The 24,846-nt window shown below is 38.4% G+C and overlaps 1 protein-coding gene across 5 annotated transcripts in view; it reads left to right on the forward strand.

The window, feature by feature from the left end:
- Positions 1-4,176: 4,176 nt before the first annotated feature.
- The window catches only part of CWC22 (CWC22 spliceosome associated protein homolog), a 54,662-nt gene continuing 33,992 nt past the window's right edge, over positions 4,177-24,846 (forward strand). For 3 of the 5 annotated variants that reach the window (XM_036254081.1, XM_036254084.1, XM_036254085.1), the window contains exons 1-4: positions 13,093-13,202; positions 18,000-18,137; positions 22,558-22,625; positions 23,939-24,049. In XM_036254081.1, coding sequence (XP_036109974.1) covers positions 18,111-18,137; positions 22,558-22,625; positions 23,939-24,049 — 206 coding nt within the window. In that variant the 5' untranslated portion in view covers positions 13,093-13,202; positions 18,000-18,110. Of the gene's footprint in view, positions 4,221-13,092; positions 13,203-17,999; positions 18,138-22,557; positions 22,626-23,938; positions 24,050-24,846 lie in introns of those variants that run through there. The other 2 variants (XM_036254083.1, XM_036254082.1) reach the window with 2 other exon arrangements.

The following is a 24,846-nucleotide window of genomic DNA, read 5'->3' on the forward strand; positions in this document are numbered from 1 at the left end:
TTTTAAAAAGACAGACGACTTGAACAGACATTTCTCCAAGGAGGACATACAAATGGCCAATAGACATGAAAAACTGCTCAGTGTCACTAATCAACAGGGAAATGGAAATCAATACCACAATGAGATATCATCTCACACCTGTCAGAATAGCTACTATTTAAAAAAATCAACAAATAACAAGTGTTGGCGAGGATATGAAAAAAGGGAATCCTTGCCCTGGCCGGTTTGGCTCAGCGGTTGGAGCGTCGGCCTGCAGTACAGAGAGACCCGGGTTCGGTTCCCGCTAAGGGCACGTACCTCGGTTGCAGTTTGTCCCCGGCTCTGGTTGGTCATGCGGGTGGCAGCCACTCGATGTGTCCCTTCACATCGATGTTTCTCTCTTCCTCTCTCTCCCTCCCGCTCTATCTGAACAAAAAATGGAAAAATGTCCTCAGGTGAGGATAAAAAAAAGAAAAAGAAAAGAAAAAAGGGAATCCTTCTGCACTATGGGTGGGATTGTAAATTGGTGCAGACATTATGGAAGATAATATGAAGATTCCTCAAGAAAATTAAAAATAGAACTACCTTATGACCCAGGAATTTCACTTCTGGCTATATGCCAAAAACAACAACAAACAAACAAAAAACACAAAAAACCAACAACCCAAAAAACAAAAAACCCCACTAATTATAAAAGATATATATGTACTCCCTATGCTTATTGCAGCTTTATTTACAATAGTCAAGATATGGAAGCAACCTAGGTGTCCATCCTTAAATGAATGGATAAAGATGTGGTATATCTGGACAATGAAATATTACTCCACAGAACAACAAAAAGACTCTTCTTTGAAATACCCATAGTTCAGAGCACCTAGTGCAATCTTTTTCCTAGGGCTCTGAGACTATTGTTTGCCGAAGACACAATCACTAGCCTGTTGCCTAAACTAGAGTCTCAGGCAAGCTTCAGAGGGAAGCAGAAACCTGCTTAATAATGAGACTGAATTGCTGTGGTCAATTTATTACAATGCCAATAATATCAGAATAAAAACTCCCTATTGGATATCTCATAAGGGTTTAATCAATGTTTCCCATGAACTATTATGGACTGTGAGGGCAGTGAAAAATTTCCAGGGTCTTCTTTTAAAATCTACAGTTTCTGAAAATTTTAAATGAACTTAACCTAGGAAAGGCTCTGATCTGAATTCTGCCCATGCAATTCTTACAACAGTGGCGAGATAACCTAGAAATATGCAGCACAGCACACCAACCTAACTTTTTCTAGCATCTCTCTAGTGCTAATGCCTAATGTGGAAGATACAGAAATGCACTCTTCAGATGTTCAGACTTTTTTCCGAGAAAGGGCTTGTAGCCTCCAGCTATTAACTCCTTCAGGTTGGCCTCAGCTTTTGAGCTCAGGTCATGCTCTTCTTGGGGTGGCCTCAGCTAACGACCAAGCAAGATGTGCTACAAGGACCGAGACATTTGTTCAGTGCAAGGCTCTTCTAATAGGTCATCCTCACACTGGCCCTTTCTGTTGGGTTTTCAGAGACTTTGTCAGATCTGTATTGTTGTCTACTGATCATTCCTGCTCAATCTTGCTTCCTGCCTTTTCCTTCCACGGGTGTTACTCCCCAGTAAACTTTTTACACTTCTATCTCTGTAAGGACCCCACTGGCAAAATGATATCAGGAATGACCAAAAAAAGTTGGCATTTTGAGACTGGATCCCTCAGCCTGGCTGGCAAAAAAAGCCCATCCCAGGTGATATATGGGGCATGATTAGGCCTTGCACAGAAGGTGGTGCACTTGCTAAAACTCTTTAGTGGCAGAGAGCACTGGAACATAATACTACATAGAGAGAGTTTACTGACTTTGGGGAACTCTCTTTGATTATAGGATTAAACAGTCTGGAAAGCATCTATGGGGGTGGAGTACCAGGGTGCCTTCTGGACACCTGGAGAAAGCAATGGCTCATACCAAGGGAAATGGAATGCCTGAATTGCCATCTGACCCTGGAGAAAGGAAATTTAAACACCCAGGAAAGTGGACATGCTGGAGTGCATATATTATGTGAGGCCAGAAAATTATTTTCCACAGGAGAGCCCAGAGGACATATTTCCCAAGACCAACAGGAATGTGCTAGTAAGAGGGTCACCAGCAACACAGAGACATCCAGTGCTGGCTCCTCTTTATAGGTCAGGCCCGACTACAGGAGAGGCTGCCATGACTTGGTTTATCAGGAGCAGTGAGGATGCTGGGGACCTGAAGCAACAGAGGCTTAGGTAACACTTAACACTTAGATGCTGGGAATGGGGGGGTGGGTCACAATTACAGCGAACAGAATATTGTAGCAGCAGCCAAGAGGGAGTTGTGAAGATGGTTCATAGAACATGTTGTCACTAGGAACAAAATATATGAGCAGCCCATGAGAGTTACTTAATACAAATAAAAGAAAGAATGGATGAGCTGAAGGCTGAGGTAGGTAACCTCAGTAAAAAGTCTCAATCTCTTGCCCGGTCCCTGGACCTATACCACTTTTCAAAAAATCGATTGAAGACTTGGCTAGATCTCAGGAAGAAGCACCATGGAACACCATGTCAAGTATGTATTGTAATGATTTCCATGAACTTTCCCAAAAGGTACCCACTTGCACTTATCTGAGTGACTGTACACTGGGGAAAGGGGAGTACCCACATATTTTGAGGACTATTGGATACAGGGTCAAAGTTGATTTTGATACCTAAATTGCTAAAACAATATCATAACTCTCCTATTGGAAGAGAGATATGAGGTCAGGAAATAAATGGAGTTTGGGCCAGAGTCTGGTTCACAGATCAAGTAAATGGTGCCAAGTGTGTAACTGGGATTGAGATACTTCACAGTTGGAATAATTTCCATATATTGCCCTTGGCCTGTAGAATAAGAGCTATCATAGTGCAGAAGGCCAAATAGAAGTCTTAGAAACTGCCTCTCCTAACCAAGAGAGTAAATCTGAAGCAATATCATAATGCTATAAGAATGGCAGAGATCAGTGATATTCTGATATATATAAAGGATACAGGAATAATAGTTCCCATCCCATCTCCAGAAACCAGATGACTTAGCAGAGTGATTGTAAACTACCAGAAGTTCAACCAAGTAGCAGTCCCATTGCAGCTGCCATGCCAAGCATGATATCATTGCTAACGCACAATAATATGGCTCAGGTACAAGTTGTGTGGTCATTTATTTCAAGAATGTATTCTTTTTTATCCCATTCAAGAAAGACAATTAGAAACAGTCCACATGAAATAAACAGACAACAGTACGCATTGACACGTTTGCCCTAGGGCTGTGTTAACTCTGTCACTGTCATAATATGGTCTAAACTTTAGACTCTGAAGAGATGTGAAGCAAGTCGAAATCCTATGGAGTATCATATTGATCCTTTACATCAATGGCATCCTGCTGATCAAACAGGTTGAGCAAGAGGTGGCGAGCGTGCTGGAGGTTTGTGCTCCAGAGAGTGGGAAAGCAACCACATTAAGAATCAGGAGCCCATCTCTTGATTAAAGGTTTAAGGAACCAGTATTCTAGACAGTGCCAGAACATCCCTTTAAAGTAAAAAACAAATCACTGCCTCTTGCATCCCCTACAAGAAAGGAGAAAGCACAGTGCATAGGAGGCTGCTTTGGGTTCTGTAAGCAACATACTTCACACCTAGGAATATTTTTCTGGCCCATTTACCAAGTGACATAAAAAGTTGCCAGCTTTCCCTCCTGGCCAAAAACGGGCTCTGCAGCAGTCTGAGCAGAGGTGTAAGCGCCATGGGCTATAGGTTCTGGAATAGCCGATTTTGCTAAGGCCTAATGGCTACCTGGTTTCCCAGGAGCCCCTTGAAAGTACTCTCGGGCACTTATCCAGAAGAACTACAATTCCCGTCGTACACTGCGGCCGCCACAGCCTAAGCCTACCATTGCTTCCATCATTTCCGCCCTCACAGGCGGGGGAACCTGGTCTTCGTAGTTTGTGTCAACCTGTCTTTTGTCGTCGTCTGGGGAAGGGGAAAGCGTGACCCGATAGACAGCTCAAAATCTAGCATTACGATATGGTTTTAAAAATAAATGGCCAGGATAACATATCGAAAGCAATACAGTGTCAGATGTTTGTGTATTTCACGTTCCGCTTTCCTCCCGCCGCCGTGGCCGGGAAGGGGAAGTGACGTACATCCGGTGTAATGGCGGCGCGGTGGAGTTCCAGGTAATTCCGTACTCCGTAGACACGCCGCAGGCAGCGAACCAGAGTGGGGGTGGTGGGTTGCCGGACCGGGTGGGAAGCGAAGGGTACCCAAGAGTGGGTCCAGGTTCGGTGGCTCGGCCGGAGCGGCGCGGGGGCGCGCGAGGTCCTCTTCCCGCCGCGCGCCGGCCCGCGAGGTTGGAGTGAGAACCAGGGGGCGGAGGAGTGAGCGCGGGGGAAGGGGCGGCTGTGCCTCCCGCCCGCCTGCGCGGACCCACCTCGCTCCCAGCGAGGTCTCCGAGACTGTTTCTCCGTGTCTTTGTTTCCGACACCCGGCTCCAGCCCTGGTTCTCTTCCTTCCGTGTGGGGTGTGTTTCGGGCGCGAGTCACTTGGAGCCTCTCGAGTCGTCTGGGCTCTAGGCCCCTTTCCCTCTGGCCACAGGCCGTGGGGGTGGAATTAACGAGTGTAGTTGATTAAAATACAGTGAAAGTTCTCCTGTCCTACTCTTCGGCGTAATTTCCCTGGGACTGCTTCTGTAGAATGTTGTTAGTCGTTTCTTTTTTCATACATTTGCCCCGTAAGTGATGATTCTTTCTAGTGTTTACTCTTGGGAGACCCTTTGTTCCTCGGTATGTGTTGCTGTTCCTCTGTCATCCTCTTTCCTTCCGTAAGTGGATTAGCCTCCAATAACGTGACAGCTCCCAAACTTGGCTTTCCACTTACCCCCTCTCCATGGAGCCCGGGATCCTACAGTACACTTGCATATAACTGTAATGTAGTAGTTAATTTCACTGAGTCTGACGGCAACACCACTTCACCTATTTTCACTTAACTCTCACAACAATTTTTTGAGATAAATGGAGAAGGAAAAAATTGGGGAAAGGCAAGACTTTGGTGATCGAAAGTGTGGTAAGAGTTCCCTTTGTATTTTTAGGTGTCCAGACTAGAAATAGATAAACAAGCAAACTTGGGCTTCAGAAGACCAGTTAACCTGCCTCCTCCTTAACTGTATTTAGACTTGTTTTAGGATTGCCTGTGAACTCGAGAGTTAAACCTCAATTACTATCCTACTATGGACAAGCAGGTTCAGAATTGGCATTAAAAGTGTGATTTTGATCAAAAGAGGCATCATTACAGGAGGAGGAGACTTGTGTTGATGCTGGGTAATGGATTAGTGCAGCAAAGATTTAAGTCTTGCCTCAGCATGTATTAAGTCTGTCGCTTGGGGCAGGTTACCTAATCTCTTTAGTCTCAGCATCCTCATCGGAAGATTGTGGATAATAATAATAATATCTACCTCAGTGGATTGTTCTGAGTATGGAGAAAAACGGTGCTTATAAGGAAGGCATTGTGCACAGTGCCTGGCATACAGGTTTAGCTGTGATATTACTGTTACTGCTATAATATAGTTGATAAATTCTCTGTCTCAGATCTTGTTTCTTGTTCTTTGGTTCTGAATGTTGCCCTTCCACTTTATGGGCCCATGTCACTTTCATGGAGCCTTTCCCACCTCCTTTGGCTGTGGCTCTGAGACCTCAGAGACCAAGAACATTGGCCCGGTGATTCTGAAAAGGTGACCTCCTGCATCAGCAGCATTAGCATCTTCTTGGAACTTGTTAGTAATGTAGATTATTGTGCTGTATTCCAGTCCTGTTGAATCAGACTGGGGAATGAGGGGCCCTTCAGTCTCCTTTTTATAAAACCATCCATGTGATTCTCATGCCAATTTGAGAGCCACTGTTCTAGCCCATCTCCTAGGGATCTGTTGTGGTCCACCCCCACCCCCAGAATTAGGTGTGCTGCCCTCCTTGCTTCAAAGTATTTTGTCTGTGGCCAGCCAGCATATCCCTGTTCTGCCGCCTGTCGTTCCCCACTTTGGATAGTTTAGTTCCTACACTTCTGGAATTCTGACACTCCTAGACTACATAATTGTCTCTCCTAAACCAGCCTTAGCGCTGTCAGTTTTCCTAGCGTTTGAATTTCCTAGCGTGAGAGGTTAACCCTCCATCCTGGTGATTGTGCATTGCCAAGTGGTCTACAGTGGCTGTTATACCTGAGACCATCTAGGAGTACACAGTGACACATTGTGTATTTTTAAAGCCCATGACTTAATTTGAACATTATTCTCTGTTTATTGCCTACTTGTATTTAGTCTGAATTTTATACAATCTATTGTATCCCAAACTTCGTATAAGTCGTGACTAACTGAGAGCTAGTTTAAGAAAAAAGTGATTATTGGTAGTAGAGCTGATCCCACTGATGACTTTGAGGGCTTCCTTGTTGCATTTCTCTACTTTTCTGTTCAAGTCTGAGAGTCCTAGCATAGGAGGATGATGGAACAAAAAGGCCTCTGGCATAGTATTTTCAGCAAACTTCCAGACTTACTAAACCTATAGCCTAAATACTTTATCTCAGTATGTGCAGTGGACATCAGGAGAGACATTTCAATGCCTACAACAAAGTGCAAACTTTCAAAGCATTTCCTCCATTGGGAGGAAGCAGTGGATTAATGCCTTTGCCGTTTGTAGCCAAGCTAATAAGTCTTTCCCAATTAAAAAAACACCAAAAAGATGGTATGGGCTGTTTTGGCCTGGGGGTAGATGGGCTCCTGTCATATAGAACAGGTTAGCTAATGGAGAGGAGAGACCCTGTGGAGATTTAACTTGACTTGGGGCTTAACTCATAAATGGGTTACTTAGGCTAGACAGAGTTCAGCACTTTCACTGTAACAGTTGTCTTGCCTGTCCTCCCTGAATTAGTTTATTAGGACAGCTTTTTATCAGGACAGCTGGTGACAGGAGCCTTTGTAGTGGAATGGAGTGCTGTGTGTCTAGGGGCTACCTCATAAATGTCTGGAGGCCCTCACCTCCAAGTTTTCTTAGAATGTAGTTTACTAAATGGCTCTTGAATTAAATACTTAGCAAGACCACTTGCAAAGCTGTGCTGTGAGAGTTAGCAGGATATATCCCATGCATATACTTAATTGAGCAAGCAGAGGAACAAAATTTTGGGAAGGGGTAATAAAGTTGTATGAATGTTTGAAGGCATAGGGCACACTCAGTAATTAGATTTGTGTCTATAAGTTGAAGTGACAGCACCTTGAGGGTTCAGTTCCCTATTGCAGTGCCATCAAAGGAACTGCTTTTTGTTTTTTCTTCTCAATAGGGAGGTTTATTCAAGCTGCTCATCAAGTTAACAGGATGAAGACACAGGATGATACCAGACAGTGCTGTGTTGATGCTGTTGATGACAGACAGCTTGGGGGTTCCTAGAAGTAGGGGTTGATAGGTAGGACAAGGCTGCTGTGGTATTATTCCTTGGTAAAGAAGTTGTTAAAATATCATTACAGGGAGCTGTGTAGGAAGAAATAGGAATAATCATTAAAAGTAGACACACTGCCCTGGCTGGTTTGGCTCAGCCGGCCTGCGGTCTGGAGAGACCCAGGTTCAGTTCCTGCTAAGGGCATGTACCTCGGTTGCAGTTTGTCCACGGCCCTGGTTGGTCGTGCAGGTGGCAGCCACTCGATGTGTCCCTTCACGTCAATGTTTCTCTCTCTCTCTATGTTTCTCTCTCTCTCTCTCTCTATTTCTCTCTCTCTCTCTCCCTCCCTCCCTCCCTCCCACTCTATCTGAACAACAACAACAAATGGAAAAAAATGTCCTCAGGTGGGGATTAAAAAAAAAAAGTCAACACACCCTCTTGTATATTTAATTTTAGAATTGGAACCTGCTAAGTGGCAGGCACTGTCCTAGGTTCTGGATATATAGAAGTGACCAAGAACTTCACATGTCCAGTGTTCTCACAACAGGGTCTTTTATTCTTTAGCTTCACAAATCTCTCGTGTTCCATCTCATTTCTGTTTAATCTTCTGTATGCATCCTGTACTGTACTCAGACAACTGGGAATCCCTTAAATTCTTTTATGTCTCAGTCTTTACACATGCTGATCCCATTTCCTTGATGACCTCTTCTCCTTTTGCATGTGGGGAATGACCTTTCCCCCCTTTCCTACTTGTCCTTCAAGATTCGGGTTCAAGACCTACTTCTTTATGCCCCAGATCAACTTACTTAGTTGCACTTCTTTTCCAATAGTACTGTGTTTGTAACTTTGCTGTAACACTTAGACTTTTCTTCTCTGCCTGAGGAAAGGAACTTTGATCTCTCAGACCTCAGTGCCTTGTGTGCAGCTTAAGGTATACATCACCTTACTATACAAAGAATCTGTGCTTAATTTGTTTCCAAAGAATAGGGGGTAAAGTAAAAAATAAAAAGACCATGACCATACTGCTCTTTCTCTTAAGATGTACTTGCTTAAACAAAATTTTTTTTTCTTTATTGATTTTAGAGAGAGAGAGGAAGGGAGAGGGAGAGAGAGATAGAAACATCGATGAGAGAGAACATTGATTGGCCGTCTCCTGCATGCCCCTCACTGGGGATTGGGCCCACAACCTGGGCATGTGCCCTGACCTGGAATCAAACTGGCAACCCCTTGGTGCATGGGTCAGTGCTTAACCACTGAGCCACACCAGCCTAGATTAAGATGTACTTTGTTATGTTCTCTGTAAGTACTTTTCTGAAGCACTTTGTAATAAAAGTATCCGTTGTGACCCCAGCATCATCATTTTTTTTAGTATTGTTTTCAGTTTGGCCTGGACAAAATTTTTCAGTTTTTATGACCTCACAAAGGAGACTCTTCTGTACAAATATAAACTTTAACACAGAATGAAAAATGAAGCATTCAGTGGGTGATTAGAGGCACTAGAGCTATTTTTTTTTTTTTTTTACCATAAGGCATATATTGAGTAAGGTGAGAATTTGGGTCTAGGTATGCAGTTTAAGATTTTGTCTCTTCTTTGTAATGAAAATGGGTATAAATTTGGCTTAATCGCTAAACCAAGAAAACCCATGTAGACAGTATTTGTTTAGTGAAGGAGATGCTGTGGCTAATGAACAAAGTTAAATATTTTTGCCACACAGTTGAACTGTGAACCAAGGGGTGTATGGAGAAACTAAGGCAAGACAAGTGGGTGTAGGAGGATGTAAATACAAGTGATTGAGGGTTTAATAGCAGCAGAGATGTCCATTAGGATTTGTTTTTATTCAGTAACTAGAGGGACTGCTACTGAAAAACTCTTTTCTTTAAAAGAAGAATATATGGTGATAAGTTACTGATATCATGGACATTAAGACAAAATTTGCATTTTTAAAAACTTAGAAGGAAATTTGGAAAGTGTGAAATAATATTGCATATATTGTAATGGAATGTACTTTTAAGACCTGGGTTTCCCTGTGGACAGCTTTACAGATAGTTAAAGGATCCTTTTGCCCTGCATGGGTGGACTACAGTGGAGCCCTGTCTGTTAGTAGTGTACACATATAATTTATATTTTTTGAGGCAAGTTGTAGAAGTTTTTATATCAGTGATAAGGAAGACCTTGTAAGAAGTCTTGTTAGAAATCTCAGAAACAGTTTGCCTTCTTCTAAGAAATGAAGGTTGTCTCATTATGGAATCTTTCCTAAACTGAGGCTTCCCCTTACCTGTCTCCTATTAACTGAGAAGGTAGATCAGTAGGATTTGGAGACTGACTGGGAGTGAGGAAAAGGACATTGTCACTTGTCTAGCTTCATAGGTAACATCTTAGAGGAAGAGCTGGTTTGAGGAGACGAGGAAGTGATGAGCCAGCTTGGACTTCCCTACTTCAGGGGCCCCTTGGCCTCCACCTGACGGTTTCCGACAGGCATTTGGGCCTACGGATTTGGAGCTCTGTGGAGAGGATCGGGTTGGAGTGAGAGTCATTCTTACAAATGTTACTTGAGGGCATGGGGTAGAGATGGACTTCCAGAGGGAATGTGGAGAAAAGATAAGGACTGTTCATTTAACAAATATATATTGAGAGCTTATGTCGGGAATATGGCAATGAACAAAACATTAAAATCTGCAAGCAAAGATTAACCTCTACAAAATAGTAAATGTTAGAGGGGTGGACAGAGTAATAGAGACAGGAGGAAAACCAGATGAACCCAGTGTCCCTGTAAGCTGAGAAGTGAGAACTTCAGGAAGAAGGGGTTAGCAGTACTAAATTCTAGAGCAGTGTCAGATAAGAGAAAGAAATGGTCCTTGGGTTTAGCAACAAAGAGGTCTTGTGTAACTTTGATAAGTACTTTGGAGTACTGGGAGTAGAAAACCAGATTTTGGTGGGTAAGTGGAGTTAATGGGAAGTTAAGAATTAGAGGCATCACCCTGGCCGGTTTGGCTCAGCGGTTAGAGCGTCGGCCTGCGGTCCCGAGAGACCCGGGTTCGGTTCCCGCTAAGGGCGTGTACCTCGGTTGCAGTTTGTCCCCGGCCCTGGTTGGTCGTGCGGATGGCAGCCACTCGATGTGTCCCTTTTACATTGATGTTTCTCTCTCTCTCTCTTCCTCTCTCCCCCTCCCACTCTACCTGAACAAAAAAAAGAAAAATGTCCTCAGGTGAGGATAAAAAAAAAAAAAAAAAAGAATTAGAGGCATCAAGTGTAGACTTACCTATCCAAAAAAAATTGGCTGTTTAAGGAAAGAGAAGGAGAATGGAACTAGAGAATGGACAGGATGAAGGGAATTTGCCTCATAAATGTCATAATTTACACTTAAATGAATCAAATAAGTTCAACATGTAGAATTTTTAAAATATTCAATGGGAAAATCAATACTATACACCAAGAAATAGCTGGTAGAAATTTTGAAAAAAACAAATTCCTGCTCTCCTAGAGCCTATATTCTGGTGAAAAGGAGCACATTGGAGGATCTTCCTATGTAACAGCAAAAGAATTTTTTTGTTTAAAATTTAAGTAGCATATTTAAATGATCGTGTCACTAACTTTGATTTCCTTGGCTACTTAAATAGCGACCAGTATGGACTGGCTTCATGATGTAGGAAATGAATGGGGGATAATAGCTATTCCCAGTTTAGAATGAATTATTTTTAATATGGATATTGGTGTCACTGAGTTCATTAAAAAAATAAGAACTTTTAGATTTTGTCTTTTTTTTTTTTTCTTAACTCATCTGAATCTGTCATGAGATGTCCCCAAATTGGTGCTGTCTCCTCTACACAAAGTCAGAGACGAGTCAAAGGCTTTTATATTGTGTTTATTCCTCATCATTTACAAAACCCAAATAGTATCCAGATACTACCTGCACAGCTTCCAGCCTGTACTTGAACATAGGAATATGCAGTCACTCAGATGGCTGTGAGTGTGCAATATACAGGAGTACAGTTCTGCTGTTCTTTATATGTGATGCTTGGAGTCAGCTTGTTTTGACATTCAGAATTTTTCAGATTTTAGAGAAGAAATATAGTGCAGATATATTAAGTAATCCCCCTTTTGGAGTCCTGTCAACATCCTCTAATCAAACACATTAGTATTTCTGCAGCACATCAAATGAGAGTCTCATGAAGTCTCAAGTTGATGCCTGTCAAGTTTTATTGCCAATTTTTCTTAAAAATCTTTGTATTTTCAGATTTCAGAATTGCAGATAAGGGTTGTCATCCTGTACCTGGTGACATTTTCTGAAAGATATAGGAGTGTGTTGGCCTTTTTAGTTTCCTGAAATTGTGAACTACGCTAAAATCAAATTACATCATTTTCCTTATGTGGTATATGATGGGGCAAATTTTACACTAATATGTACATATCCAAGAAATAGCAAGAAAAAAATAAATAAAATGGTTTTCTTAAAAAAGGGTTTTTTCTTCAGTACAGAGAAGGAAAGGCAATAGCAATCTTGTTATTAATACTTAAGAACTGTGGCCAGTTTGCTGCTACTGTCTGTTCCCTGAGAAGGAAATTCACTATTTGGAAGGGATAAGGACTAGGATCCTACTTGAGGATTTTCCTGAGTAGTCCATTCCCACCCATCCCCCTTTACATTTTTTGCATTTAGAACAAATTTAAACTAGTTTTGATTTTGAATAGTTTAATATTACCATTTTCCCACAATTGGGCAACTAAGATTTGGGGGGGGGGTGTATGTGTGTTTTTTTTTAACTTTGTTAAAATGTCTGAAGTTTGCCAACTTTGCTGTTACTATGTAGAATGCAGAAGAGCAAACTAAATGAAATCCACTTTTCTTTTAACAATTTTATGATAGTGTATTTCGGTGAGTTCCTCTAACCTGGGTTGAGAACTTGTAAGGGACAGTGGTAGAAATGTTCTACTGAAATAACAGAGAAAACTGCATTTCAGCCATTGGTTAAATATTTTCTCAATTTTTGAGGTAATTACAGAACTTAGTTTCATAGTTTCCAGTTAACAGTTTAAAGTCCTTCTTACAAATGTTATTAAATATTTTGCTTTCTGATGCTTGCTAAAACAGATGGGAAAATCTTCATCATTTTTAAACTACATCTCCTTATAAAATCTCCTTGCTCATGAGAGCAGGTATGGTTTTGCTTAGTTGCTTACTTGTGACAAGGAGAGAGAAATTTAATAATTCATCATAAAATCATCATAGTGGTGCTAAGAGCAGTGAGAGCTATAAACTCTGGTTAAATTGCTCTCATTGCAGGAATTTCCAATTAGTCCAAGTACTAAGCATGCACATGTTGAACTCTAAGAATTTCCCTGGAGGCATATTCTATATAAATCTGGATGGTGATAGTACTTTAAATATTTTGTTGTTAGAACTGCAGACCAGTCTACCTTACAGTATTGTCATTTCACACTTACATTTTGGGACATGGAAATGTAACAGACTACTTGACTGCCAGAATATTATTTGGTAATGATTGAAGGGTAGAAAGAGGGAAGATGACACTGATCAGAAAGAAAACTCATTAAATTTAAATAAGTAAGGTAAATTTGAAATAAAATACAAAGAAAATTGCTTTTTTTTTTTTTTAATGTGTTGGTAGGTTGAGAAGAAAAACCAATTTTAAGATCCAAGAAGAATATCGAAGGAAAATGCTAAATCTTATACAATAGAGTCAACTGATTTGCTCATATTTTATCTGGTCATAGTGAATTCTAGGTATGCCGACTAAATCAAGATATCCTTAAAATTATAATGCATGTTTAAAAAGTAGTAGTGTCTCATTATAATAACATAAAAACTTGCTCTGTGGAACTTTAGAAGAATGGATCAGTTTAGGATAGGAAAATTTTCTGGATAGTAGAGATTATACCTGTTTACATTGTATAATTTGCCTGTTTGACATGAATTTATTAATGTTGGCATTTTCATTGGGAGGCAGTGGTAGATGGTTTTGGCATTAGATAAAACTTTCTGAATTTTAGCTTTACCATTTACTAGCTGTAATTTATTTGGACATATTGCTTCAAATCTCTACTTCCGCTTTCCCATTGAAAAATAAGGCTAAAACAATCAACAAAACAGGGTAAGGATGAAGGTTGAAAAGATTATATAATTGAAGTGCCTAGTATAATGTTTTTGCTGATGTAATACTTTATTATTATTCATATTATTGTTATCTTATTCTAAATTACACCTTTCTGACTTCTAAAATAGGAAATGTAATTAATTAGTTAATCTCTGGATATTTCAGAAACATTGTAGTAATGTGCTGTGGAATAGGTTAGTGTAGATGGCATATTTTGTTGTGGAGGTAGGAGCTGTTACATACATTGACACTCCTCTCATTGGCTGGGTTTGAACATTGATGGTTAGCTTGCCTGCACTGTTACACATCAGTACCCTTTGTGACACTTGTCACCATGTTGTTTTGAAATGACTTTTTTCTTATTGGAATATGTGATATATATTTGAAGAAAATGCTTTTTAAAACTTTGTATATTATTGACATTAGAGGTTAGAATAGCTCTGTTATTAACTTGGGCACAGTGTTTAGGTAACAGATGATTTTGAAATGAATCTTATGTTAAGTATGTACTAAGATAAGTTCTCTTAGCAAGTATGCATTTATAAGAATATAAGTAACTCTGAGACTCCAAATCTCACCCTGTTCTTATTCTTCTACACAGAAAACCATGATGTGAATACGATAATAATTGTCAGCAAGTTTACAGTCTTACTGGGTTAGAAACTGTTCTCTCATTATTTTGGCCCTGATGCAGAAATAAGAATTTCAGTCCACCTTCTTTTTAGAAAGAAGGCTGCATAGAGGATATTAATCAATTGATTTAGTGTTGGATTCAAGTTAACATGGGTTCTTAATGTATAAAAACATCCCATTTTAGAGTAGGGCAAATTGTTCAATTCAGTAGCCACAATTATATTTAAGTTTAGTCTCTTTTATTCTATAATAACTGCCCTGCTCTTTTTTTCTTTTTCTTTTTTTTTGTTCCCCATGCCATTGAATTATTGGAGAAACTGTTCATTCGTCTTGTATGTTAAAGCCCACCAATGAAAACTCACCAGTAAGATACCTAATTAGAGGTCAAAGTTAAGTTTACTAATTTGCTGCAGCAAGGGAGAAAACTTACTATAGGGAATCGTGGGGTGCCTCAAAAAGGGTGTTTAAGGAAGGGTACTTGAAGAGTTTGTGAGACTGGAGGTAGTCATCAGATGGTCTTGGGCAGAATATGTAAACTAGAGAATTGCTGGAACAGTACATTGTTCTATCTTTAGAACACATATATTATAATTCTGCTTTAAATAGACCTGTGTATTTTAGATAAAACAAAAGGAGTCTTATATTTCCTGAGAAAGTTGCCATTTCTAGTGTTTTTCATTTCTTCCTGAAAATCTGAATTCCATTTGGTATTATTTCTCTGCAACCGGAAGAACTTCCTTTAGCATTTCTTGTAATGCAGGTGCAGTCTTAGTTTCTCTTAGTTTTTGTTTAATCAGCAGTTGTCTTTATTTCATCTTCATTTTAAGATTATATCTGCTGGAATTCTAGGTTAACAGTTTTTTATCTTTTAGTATTTTAAAGATTGTTCTGTCTTCTCAATAATTTTGATTGTTATTTTCCTCCTGTATGTAATGCCTGTTTGTTTTATTCTCTTGCTGTTCTCAGGATTTTCTCTTTATCTTTGGTTTTTAGTGCTTTGACTCAACTACTATCTATCTGTCTGTCTGTCTGTCTTAGTCATGTGTATATATGGCTGTGTGTAAGTGTGGCTTTCTTTGTATTTATCCTGCCTGGCATTCTCTGAGCTTTTGAATAAATTTATGCCTTTCATCAAACTTGAGGAAACTTTGCTGTTAATTTAAAAATATTTTTATATCCCTTTTCTCTCTCTTTTTTGTACTTTAATTACATATATGTTAGCGCTTTAGATATATTCTACATGTTTGTTAAATTTTTTTTGTCATTCTGTTCTTTAGATTGGATAATTATTAATCTTACTTCAAGCTCACTTTCTTTTATCTCCGTTTTGCTATTAGATCTATCCAGTGAATGTTTCACTTAATATATTTTTTCAGTTACAGAATTTCATTTTGGTTCTCTTATATCATTTGTGTTATTATTTAGGTTGGTTTTTTGTTTTTTTGTGTGTGTTTTTTGCTGACATTTTCTATGTTTTTATTTCTTGAAAGCATGTTTTCCTTTGCTTTTTTTTTTTTATCCTCACCCAAGGACATTTTTCCATTTTCTGTTCAGGTAGAGTGGGAGGGAGAGAGAGGAACAGAGAGAGAGAGAAACATCGACGTGAAAGGGACACATCGAATGGCTGCCACCCGCACGACCAACCAGGGCCAGGGACAAACTGCAACCGAGGCACATGCCCTCAGCGGGAACTGAACCTGGGTCTCTCGGAACCGCAGGTCGACGCTCTAACCGCTGAACCAAACCGGCCAGGGCTCCTTTGCATTTTTTAATATGCTTTAAAAACCTTGTATGTTAGTATTGTCCTCAGTGAAACAAGCCAAACAGAGAAAGACAAGTATCATATGATCTCACTTATTTGTGGAATATAATGAACATAACAGTCTGAGGAACGCGGTAGTCCCAGAGACGTGGAAGTGGTGTACAGACTGACAATCCCCAGAAGAGGGGGTGGTGGGGGAGAGATAAACCACCGAACTTATATGCGTGTATGCATGAACAATGGACATGGACAACAAAGCTGGGGACAGGGCAGGAAGGGAGGGGGAGGGGGTATCAGTGGGGGGCAAAGAAACATCTGTAACAAAAATAAATTAGTTAATTAATTTAAAAAATACAAAAATAAAAATAAAAACCTTGTATGTTAATTCCAACATCTGAGTCATCTGAGTGTTGGCATCTTTCATTGTCTTTTTTCTTTAGATTGGGCCACAGTTTATTGATAAGTTATTTTTCTTTAATTTCATCCTGGATATTGTTACTATTATGTGAAGACTGAATGCTATTACATTCGTCTGAGGAGTAGTGACTCTAGGCAATTAATTTGATTAGACTTAAATAGCAAATTCTCTCATAAGCAGTTGTTCACATCTAAGTTCAGTTCTTTGTCCTTAGCAGGACTCTGTTTTGTACATGGGTTAGTACAGGAATAGTCAGATTTAGGAGAGTTTATACCCAGCCCATGGAGTTCCCGTTCTCCCTCCTATCTGGGAGTCCTCTAGCGGCACGTTAGCCTAATTGCAGCTGTAAGTACAGAAGAGGTAGTGTGCTTTAGATTGAAATTATATTTTATACATTGATAAGTTTGTAAAGAATCTCATGTATATTGTATTTACTAACCTTGATACCGTGCTAACTATTGTAATAGAAACTTGCCTTGACTTAGTGATTTTGTACATCCCCATCTGTATTAAATGTTAGCAGCTCTGTGTCACATTATAGTGTCATGGTTATTTTTGTACATGGTCTTATGAAAAGAATACTTGATTGGGTGTCCTCAGGCTAGGTTTCACTTATCGTTCACCACTAATATGGCTTAGGTCATTAAAATGACTTATCTGACCTTCAGTATTCTTATCTTTTCAAAGAAGAAATTGTACCATATAATCTGTAACCCTTTCTGGCATTCAAATTTAAATTTTTTTCTTAGTTGTATTCAGTTACTTTGGTATTGAGCACAGTTCTTTCTCTAGATTCTCTACCTCTTTTAATTTTTTTCTGTTTCATTTTGTTTTTGTAATTTTGTTAGTACAAACCATTTAAATATGCAGTTTTCATAACCTAAATAAACCCCTTAGATATGTAATTCCAATAAAATACTTGAATGACATTTTTATGTAAACATAAGTATCATTTCAGCATTTTTTAAACATTCCTAAAGTTTGTTTAATAAGTGGATATTGAAAGACACTATTTTAGCATTTAATGTTGATGACCCAGTTTATTCTGAACCAAATACTTTGTCCTCTTAAGAGCATATATCTGAAGCCTTGTGCCTTTGATAGGTCACTTTAAGACTTGACTATGTTATAACACCTTATATGTCTTTGCAGAGTATATTTACTTCTGAGTGATCATTATTGCAAGAACATTGGATATCTTATTCTTGGATTATATAGAAACATTGGGTATTTTATACTGAGTTTATACCTATCTTTTATAATAGTTTCTTCTGTTCACTTGTTTTTTATAACCTTGCAGTACTGTTTTGTGATATAGATATAGGTCTTTCTCACTGAGAACAAGTTGAATAAAGTTATCTGACATCAGTTATTAAATTAACTTTTCTTCCTCCCAGCCATTATAATAAAATACTGTATTGTGCTTAATATGCATGCCCTTTTTATTATTTGCTCTCTCATTCAGAATCTTTTCTACAAATATGTTATACATTGTTAAGTGGAACTATTTAAGGATTTTTTTAGATTTTGAAATTATTGGTTATATCTGTGCCTACTGACTAAGAAAAATAAGGTGGTCAAAGTTAACAAAGCTTTCTTTGGTATATTTTATAGGTGACCCTTGCAGACAGAAAAAGTAAACTGTTAAAGAATTCATACCATTTGGTACTTGTTATTTGGACCAGCTTAAGGATTCTGATTTATAGGATCTACTGACAACAGAAAATGAAAAGTAGTGTGGCACAGATAAAAGTAAGTGTTTGAAATGTGTAATAACAAAAATAAACTTGTAGTCAGTTACCTATCCTTTAAACAAAAATGCATTTATATGATTTAGACATTAGAACTAGACAGTAGAGTGGCATCATACACATGTCTAACTTACACAGTTTCAAATGTAGATACAGTACTTGGTCATGTGAGAGTAATCGTGTTCAAAAGGACAGTTGAGAAAATAATGCAGGGTGTGTGTACATGTACACGTACATACGCATTAGTGCCTGCACGAATCAAGAAAGTGCATGTGAGGTGGCACATGAAAAAGAAAAATAGTAACAGGGCAGAAAATGTCACCATTCTTAAAGAACATGATTTCCTGAATGAGCATGATGTCTGTCTACAAGTGAGCCTTTTGTTGCATATTTCACATGTGTAAATGAGCTGTTTATCCTGTGCTGTCCTTTAGACATTATACATCCATTCAGCAAATATTCACTGAATCCTTACTGTGTCTCAGTGACTGTTCTAAGTGCTTTGGGTAAAAGGGTGAGCAAAACAGAAATCCTTGCTCTCAAGGAGTTTACATTTTAGTGGGAGAGACAGAAAATAAATCATAAACTTAAAAGATAAGTAAATTATATGGTATGTTAGAGTGTTAAGTGTTCGATTTATGCTATGAAGAAAAGAAATAGGGTAAGGTTAATCAGTAGCATTGGGGGTTGCAGTTTTACAAGGAAGGCCCACTGAAAAGATAGCCATCTAAGCAGAGACTTGAAGGATATGGGCAAGTTCGCCGTGCAGGTGTTTGGAGGAAGCATGTGCCAGGCAGAGGGAACAGCAAGTGCACATGCGGAGTGTAGTGTGGCTGGAGTAGGTTGGGAGTATAGGAAGAGATGAGGTCAGAGCTGTAATGAGAGAGGAACTTCAACTGCTTTCAGAACTGTTTCTCTGCTATAGGTGGATTTGGTGGGAGAGCAAACCATTCCACTTTTTTTTTCAACTACTCATCTACAAGTAGGCATATCACTTTCTGGGTCTCAGAGTCATTAGAGGGGAAGGTGTATTTTTATTTTATTATAAATCTAGGTACTTCTCCCTTTCTCTCCTCCGCAAGCTTTGTACCCCTAAACCTCCTTCTTCAAAGAGAACCAGTAGACTGAGCTCCTTAATAGCAGACACTGGGTATAAGCCCTGGTGCATGGTACGTGCTTAATAAACTGAACTGATAGACTTATAGACTGAGGAAGGCTCTGCTGCTTTCTTTTCTAAATTCTTTCTGTCAATGATGACAAAGGCACATTCCCCAACCTTCTTGCTAGGTAGACATCCAGCCTGTGCTTACACCTCTCCTTTGGGAGAAGGCGCACCATCTCCAAAGCTAGCCCCATTTTTCAGTAGATACCTTCAGAGATTGTTCTGATGCCTCTTTGGGACTTGTACTCATTGGTCCAACTGCAATTAAACAATCAATTGTGTGCCTAGTAAGTGTCAGATTGTGTTAGGAGCTGGGGACATAAGGAAAAAAACCTTGTGTGGAACTGACTTGTGACTGAGCCGTGTTAGATTAGAGCACTCAGGTTTAGACTGATACCTTTTATACAGGGGGAGAAGTGTTTCGTTCTCTCTCAGAATCTTCTTCCTGCTCTTCTCAAACTGTGCTTCTCCAGCTTTCCCTCTTACACTCCTGATCGGTCTTCTGTGATATCCCCTCAGCCTGGGCATGGGTGTCTTCAGTCAGCCTGTCCTTTACACCTAGTGGCTTGGACCTTCCAGTCACTTCTCAGTTTAGTCTGCCTCCCTCTCTATCCTTCTAGCCATGAACAGATCCATTAGCTGGATTGGTCCCAGTCTTACCTTAAGGGAAGCTCAGATCTTCCCCTGATGTTCTGAGAACTCATTTGTTAGGTTTAGGGGGCTTGAGCTGAGGATCCCTTGTTTTCCCATTGAGCCTTACTATAGCTTCCTTAGTTAGCTCCCTACCTCCTTCAGCCCCTCCTGTCCCTTGTTTTGAACACTTGCTCCCTGAGCCTAATGGATGCTCAGAGCCTCTGCATGCAGGCTCTGGGCTTCACTCACCTCCTTGCACTGCTGTCTCTACATTGTTAGAGGCTGTAAGTGACTATGTGGTGTATCATATTTTTTGCTAAATGAACAATTTAGATAAAATTTTTTTTTAATCATCACCCAAGGATATTTTTTCATTTATCTTCAGATAGAATGGGAGGGAGGGAGGGCGGGAGGTGGCGGGGGTGGGGGGCAGAGAGAAACATCGATTGGTTGCCTCATACACGAACCTGACCAGGGTCGGGGACGGGACCAAGGTAGTGCCCTTGACCTTGACGGGAATTGAACCCAGCGACTCTGGTCCGCAGCCGATGCTCTAACTGCTGAGCCAAACCTCCCAGGACTAGAACATTTTTAAAGATAATTTGACTATCTTATTTTCAACTATTGCTTTAACTTATAATGTAAACTCTATGATAAAGGAAATTGCGAAATTCTGGTTATTATTTGGATCACACCTCAAAATGGTTTTTCACTTAGTGAAATTCTATTCACCTATTAAAGCCCAGTTCAGGTCCCCCTTACCCACTGTCATTCCTCACTAATCTGTACCATGGTGATTGTGCCCTACTCAGGATATTCTAGCACTTACTATGTGTGCCAGTCTTCCGTCAACTTGATTATATTTATGAATTCCTATTCACAACTTCAGTATTTTTGGTTTCTCCCTCTTTCTCACAACAGATGTTGTGAAGATGTGTTAAAAATCATTAGCACAGAATTGAGGCCATCTCCCTAATGTAATCAAAATAATTGCAGTGCCTTGTAAAAGAAAAAGTAGACTTTGCAGTTTTAGTGTCTCCTTTTTTCTTTTCCTCCTCCTCTACCTTTTCCTCTTCTTTTCTCTCTCTCTTACTCTCTCACACACAGTCTCTCTCTCAGGAACATATAATTTGATATATTTCATTCTGGAAATCTTTATAACCATCTCTCCTGCAAGATTATAAATTCTTTGTATCCTCCAGAGTATCTACACAGGAAGGGCTATGTCTTATAATATATTGTCAGTAAATACTGTGTTTGATGTTACCATGAATTGAATGAGTCTTGTGTTCCATGTCTGGCTTAAGATCTTGATGTCAGGTTTTATGGAAACCTATGTGTATATGTTGAACATTTCTACTTCATTGTATTGCTGAGTGAAATCATTTTAAAACTTCCTTATACACATTGGAAACCAGGTTCTAAGATGGTTGCATTAAGTGTAAAATAACAGCCTAACTATGGCTACTGCAAATTTGATCACATGCTTATTTACTTATATAGATTAGTATGGTTTGTGTATACTACATAAAAAATTCAGTAGTTAATGAGACTGGGAATTTACTTGTGATAATGTTAGATTCAAACTTTCTGTTAATTAGATAATCATAAAATAAGAGGAAGTTTGAGCAATTGTTTACATTTCTATGCAGTATAATTTTCTATTTTTAAATGTATCTTTTTCCCATTAAGGAGGCAAATAGAAAATTTACTCATTATTTGATTTACTTTTTCTTAGATTTCAAGATTAAGATACTTTAAAAAAACATACTGTTTTTCTTATGGTTAGGTTAATTAAAATTATTTTAATTGTTTTTAAAAAGCTTATGAATATGAATGTTGGCCAGTGGTATAAAAATTTTACCTATTTATAGAGATAAATATTTTGACTTCCTAATATATTTGGATTTTTAAATTAAGATATGTTCTCCACCTGGATGATTCATATCTCTGTCTCATGTGAGGTGTCTCTTCAATCCCATGTTATGTTGAAGTTATATGTCTGTTATTTTTCAAAGGATTTGACATAGAAACTATATCTTTCAAGTCATGTCATTCAAATCTTTAGAGCCTAATGAAGTACCATACATATCAGACACTCAAATAATGTTTGCTGAAAACACAAATGAACAAATTTTTTAAATATATTAAGAGTTTGTTTCTTCTAGCTATTTATTTCACCTAGACGCATTAACCCGGACTAAAGTTGTGGCTATGATAAGCCAAAGGAAATAAGAAGCTAAGTACAGTATTAAGACTTGAGCATAACCACAAAAGTGAGCTCTTGCTAGAAAACCTCTGGCCTGTAGTCATGTTTTTCACCAGAAGAAAGCTTTGATCTTATTTTCACCAGGAGAGGCCTTTATAAAAACAGTATTCTATAAATTTATAACCTATTATATAGGAAGAAAATGTTAACTAGGGTGGCATTGAAAATTTGAGAAATATGTAATCTACCTTGAATTTTCTTGGTTAAAAAAGGATAGTTGCTCCATAATGAAAACAGATTTTTAAAACATATTTTGAAGTAATTTCTAATGCATTTCCAGTTTTCTGAGATATATATTTCATTGTCTATTTTTAATATAATTTTTAAATACTTCGTCCCTTTTTTACCCTTTGAAAGCATTCTTCAGGTCATGACAGAAGGGAAAACAACAGTTCACATCAGAGGTCCTTCTCTCCAGAAGACAGGTAAACAGTTTTATGTGTTCTGAATTCAATTTAAACATTTTATAAGTTTAAGAAATTACTTTAGCTCTTAGGTTTCTAGTTTTAGGGTGAACAATTTCTTTTTGATGGTTTTATAAAGAATGTTACTTGAGTGGGGTTGAGGACAAATCATTCTTGACTGCTTTCTAATAAATTATTCTAGGTTTTAAGTAATTATTTAGGTGAGAGGGAAGAACTTTAATATCTCCAGTACTAAATAGAATGAGTTTCTAAAATGGAAACCTAAGTTGAGATAATATTATTTTTCAGGTGCTGCTTTTATTGTTGCTACTATCCTTTACATTTACAGAGCTCTTTATAGTCTTTAAATATTTTTATATATGCTACTATAATCATGTTAAGATGAAAGATCCAGAAATATTACCATTATATTCATCATATATTCATGTGGGACTTCAATTATTTTACTTAGTATATTATGACCATTAAAAAATAATTTATGAAGGGAAAAGTACCCTTTAAACTTTTGTTCATTTGTGTAATCTCTTCCTTACTACATGTGTACTTTTTTCATAATCTGCTCTGCTGTCTCTAGAAACCTTTGCTTCCTGGACAAGTTAATTGCCATGGTTTACAACTACTTACTGTCTTTCATCAGTTACCTACTCTGTATTTAAAAAAATAACATCTTTACACAGAAACACACATGCAGGTCTTTGTGTATAAATTAACTGTAGGTGTCTGTGTAAAATGTGGATTATGTTACTATGTAAATTATGTGGGTATGTGTTTAACTTCTCTTAAGGTTCTCTGATTTTATTGACTTTGAAGATTCAAATAGCAGATCTTATATTATCCATCCTTGTTTGCTAGTAATTTGAATCCATTGTCACTGCTATCTAAAAATGCAGTTTCAAGAATAATAGCTAATAAAGTATTTTGGAGTAGAGTTACTATAAACTAGTCTTTATAGAGACTAACTGATGATATTGGTCTCATTTGTTCATTGTTTGGATAAAATGAATAGATACAGACTAAGTAAAAGAAGTAATTTTCAGGATTGTGTTTTTCATGCTGACTATGTACAATATATCCAGATATATATCTCACTAAGGACAGTGTGAATCAGGCTGACAAGTTTGGTTAAGTGAATTCTAGCAGTTATTTTGTTGTGCACAAGCTGAAAGCTTTTATAATCAAGACAAAAAATGAGCTCTGTTAAAAACAGTTTGATAAGACATTTTTTAATCATAGAGTTGCTCTACATTACCAGTGTATGACTTTCCTAAGTATAACAGTCGTTTTCAACTTTGGTTTACTTTTTGCTGTTTTAGATATGCAGAACAAGAAAGATCCCCTCGGGATAGAGATTACTTTGATTACAGCAGGTCGGACAATGAGCGTTCCAGAAGAGGACGTTCTTATGATGGTAGCATGGAGTCGAGGTTAGTATTGGAAATTTTAACTATAGGGAGATGTGTGTTTAAATTTTCTTTATGCTGTATAATAAAAACAGTAATAGCATTAAATGGATGATCTTCTAATAAGGACTTTATGTGAATTAACTCTATTGCAGTAAGTATATTATGGTGGATACTATTATGTCTGTTTATAGATCACGAAACTGAGGCTTAGAGAACTTGTGATTTGTTTATACTTTAGAAGCATATTAGTCTCAATCTGTCTGACTATAGAGCCGAAGCTCTTACTCATTATACTGTACTGCATGATGCATTGGCTCGTATGTGTTTTTGAAATTCTTTTTTTTTTTTGTTTTTGTAATCTTTATTTTTTTAAAATTTTTTATCCTCACCTGAGGACATTTTTCCATTTTTTTGTTCAGATAGAGTGGAAGAGAGAGAGAGAGAAGCATCGATGTGAAAGGGACACATCGAGTGGCTGCCACCTGCACGACCCAAACAGGGCCGGAGACAAACTGCAACCGAGGTACATGCCCTTATCGGGAACTGAACCTGGGTCTCTGGGGACCGCAGGCCGATGCTCTAACTGCTGAGCCAAACTGGCCAGGGCATTTTTGAGATTCTTTACTGAATGCAAGTCTTTTGTATTATATGACATAGAGTCATCTTAATTTGCTTTCCTGCTTAATAGCAAACGGACATTGAAAATGAAGTTAGCAATCTGTGGTTTTAATCTAAACCTAAATTATTCTTGGTTTTGGAGAACTTGACTTCCCACCTTATTAGTCATCTAGTTTCAAAAACTTGTCTACCATGTTTTA

This window comes from Molossus molossus, unplaced genomic scaffold (genome assembly GCF_014108415.1).
Source record: "Molossus molossus isolate mMolMol1 unplaced genomic scaffold, mMolMol1.p scaffold_m16_p_11, whole genome shotgun sequence".
Lineage (NCBI taxonomy): Eukaryota > Metazoa > Chordata > Mammalia > Chiroptera > Molossidae > Molossus > Molossus molossus.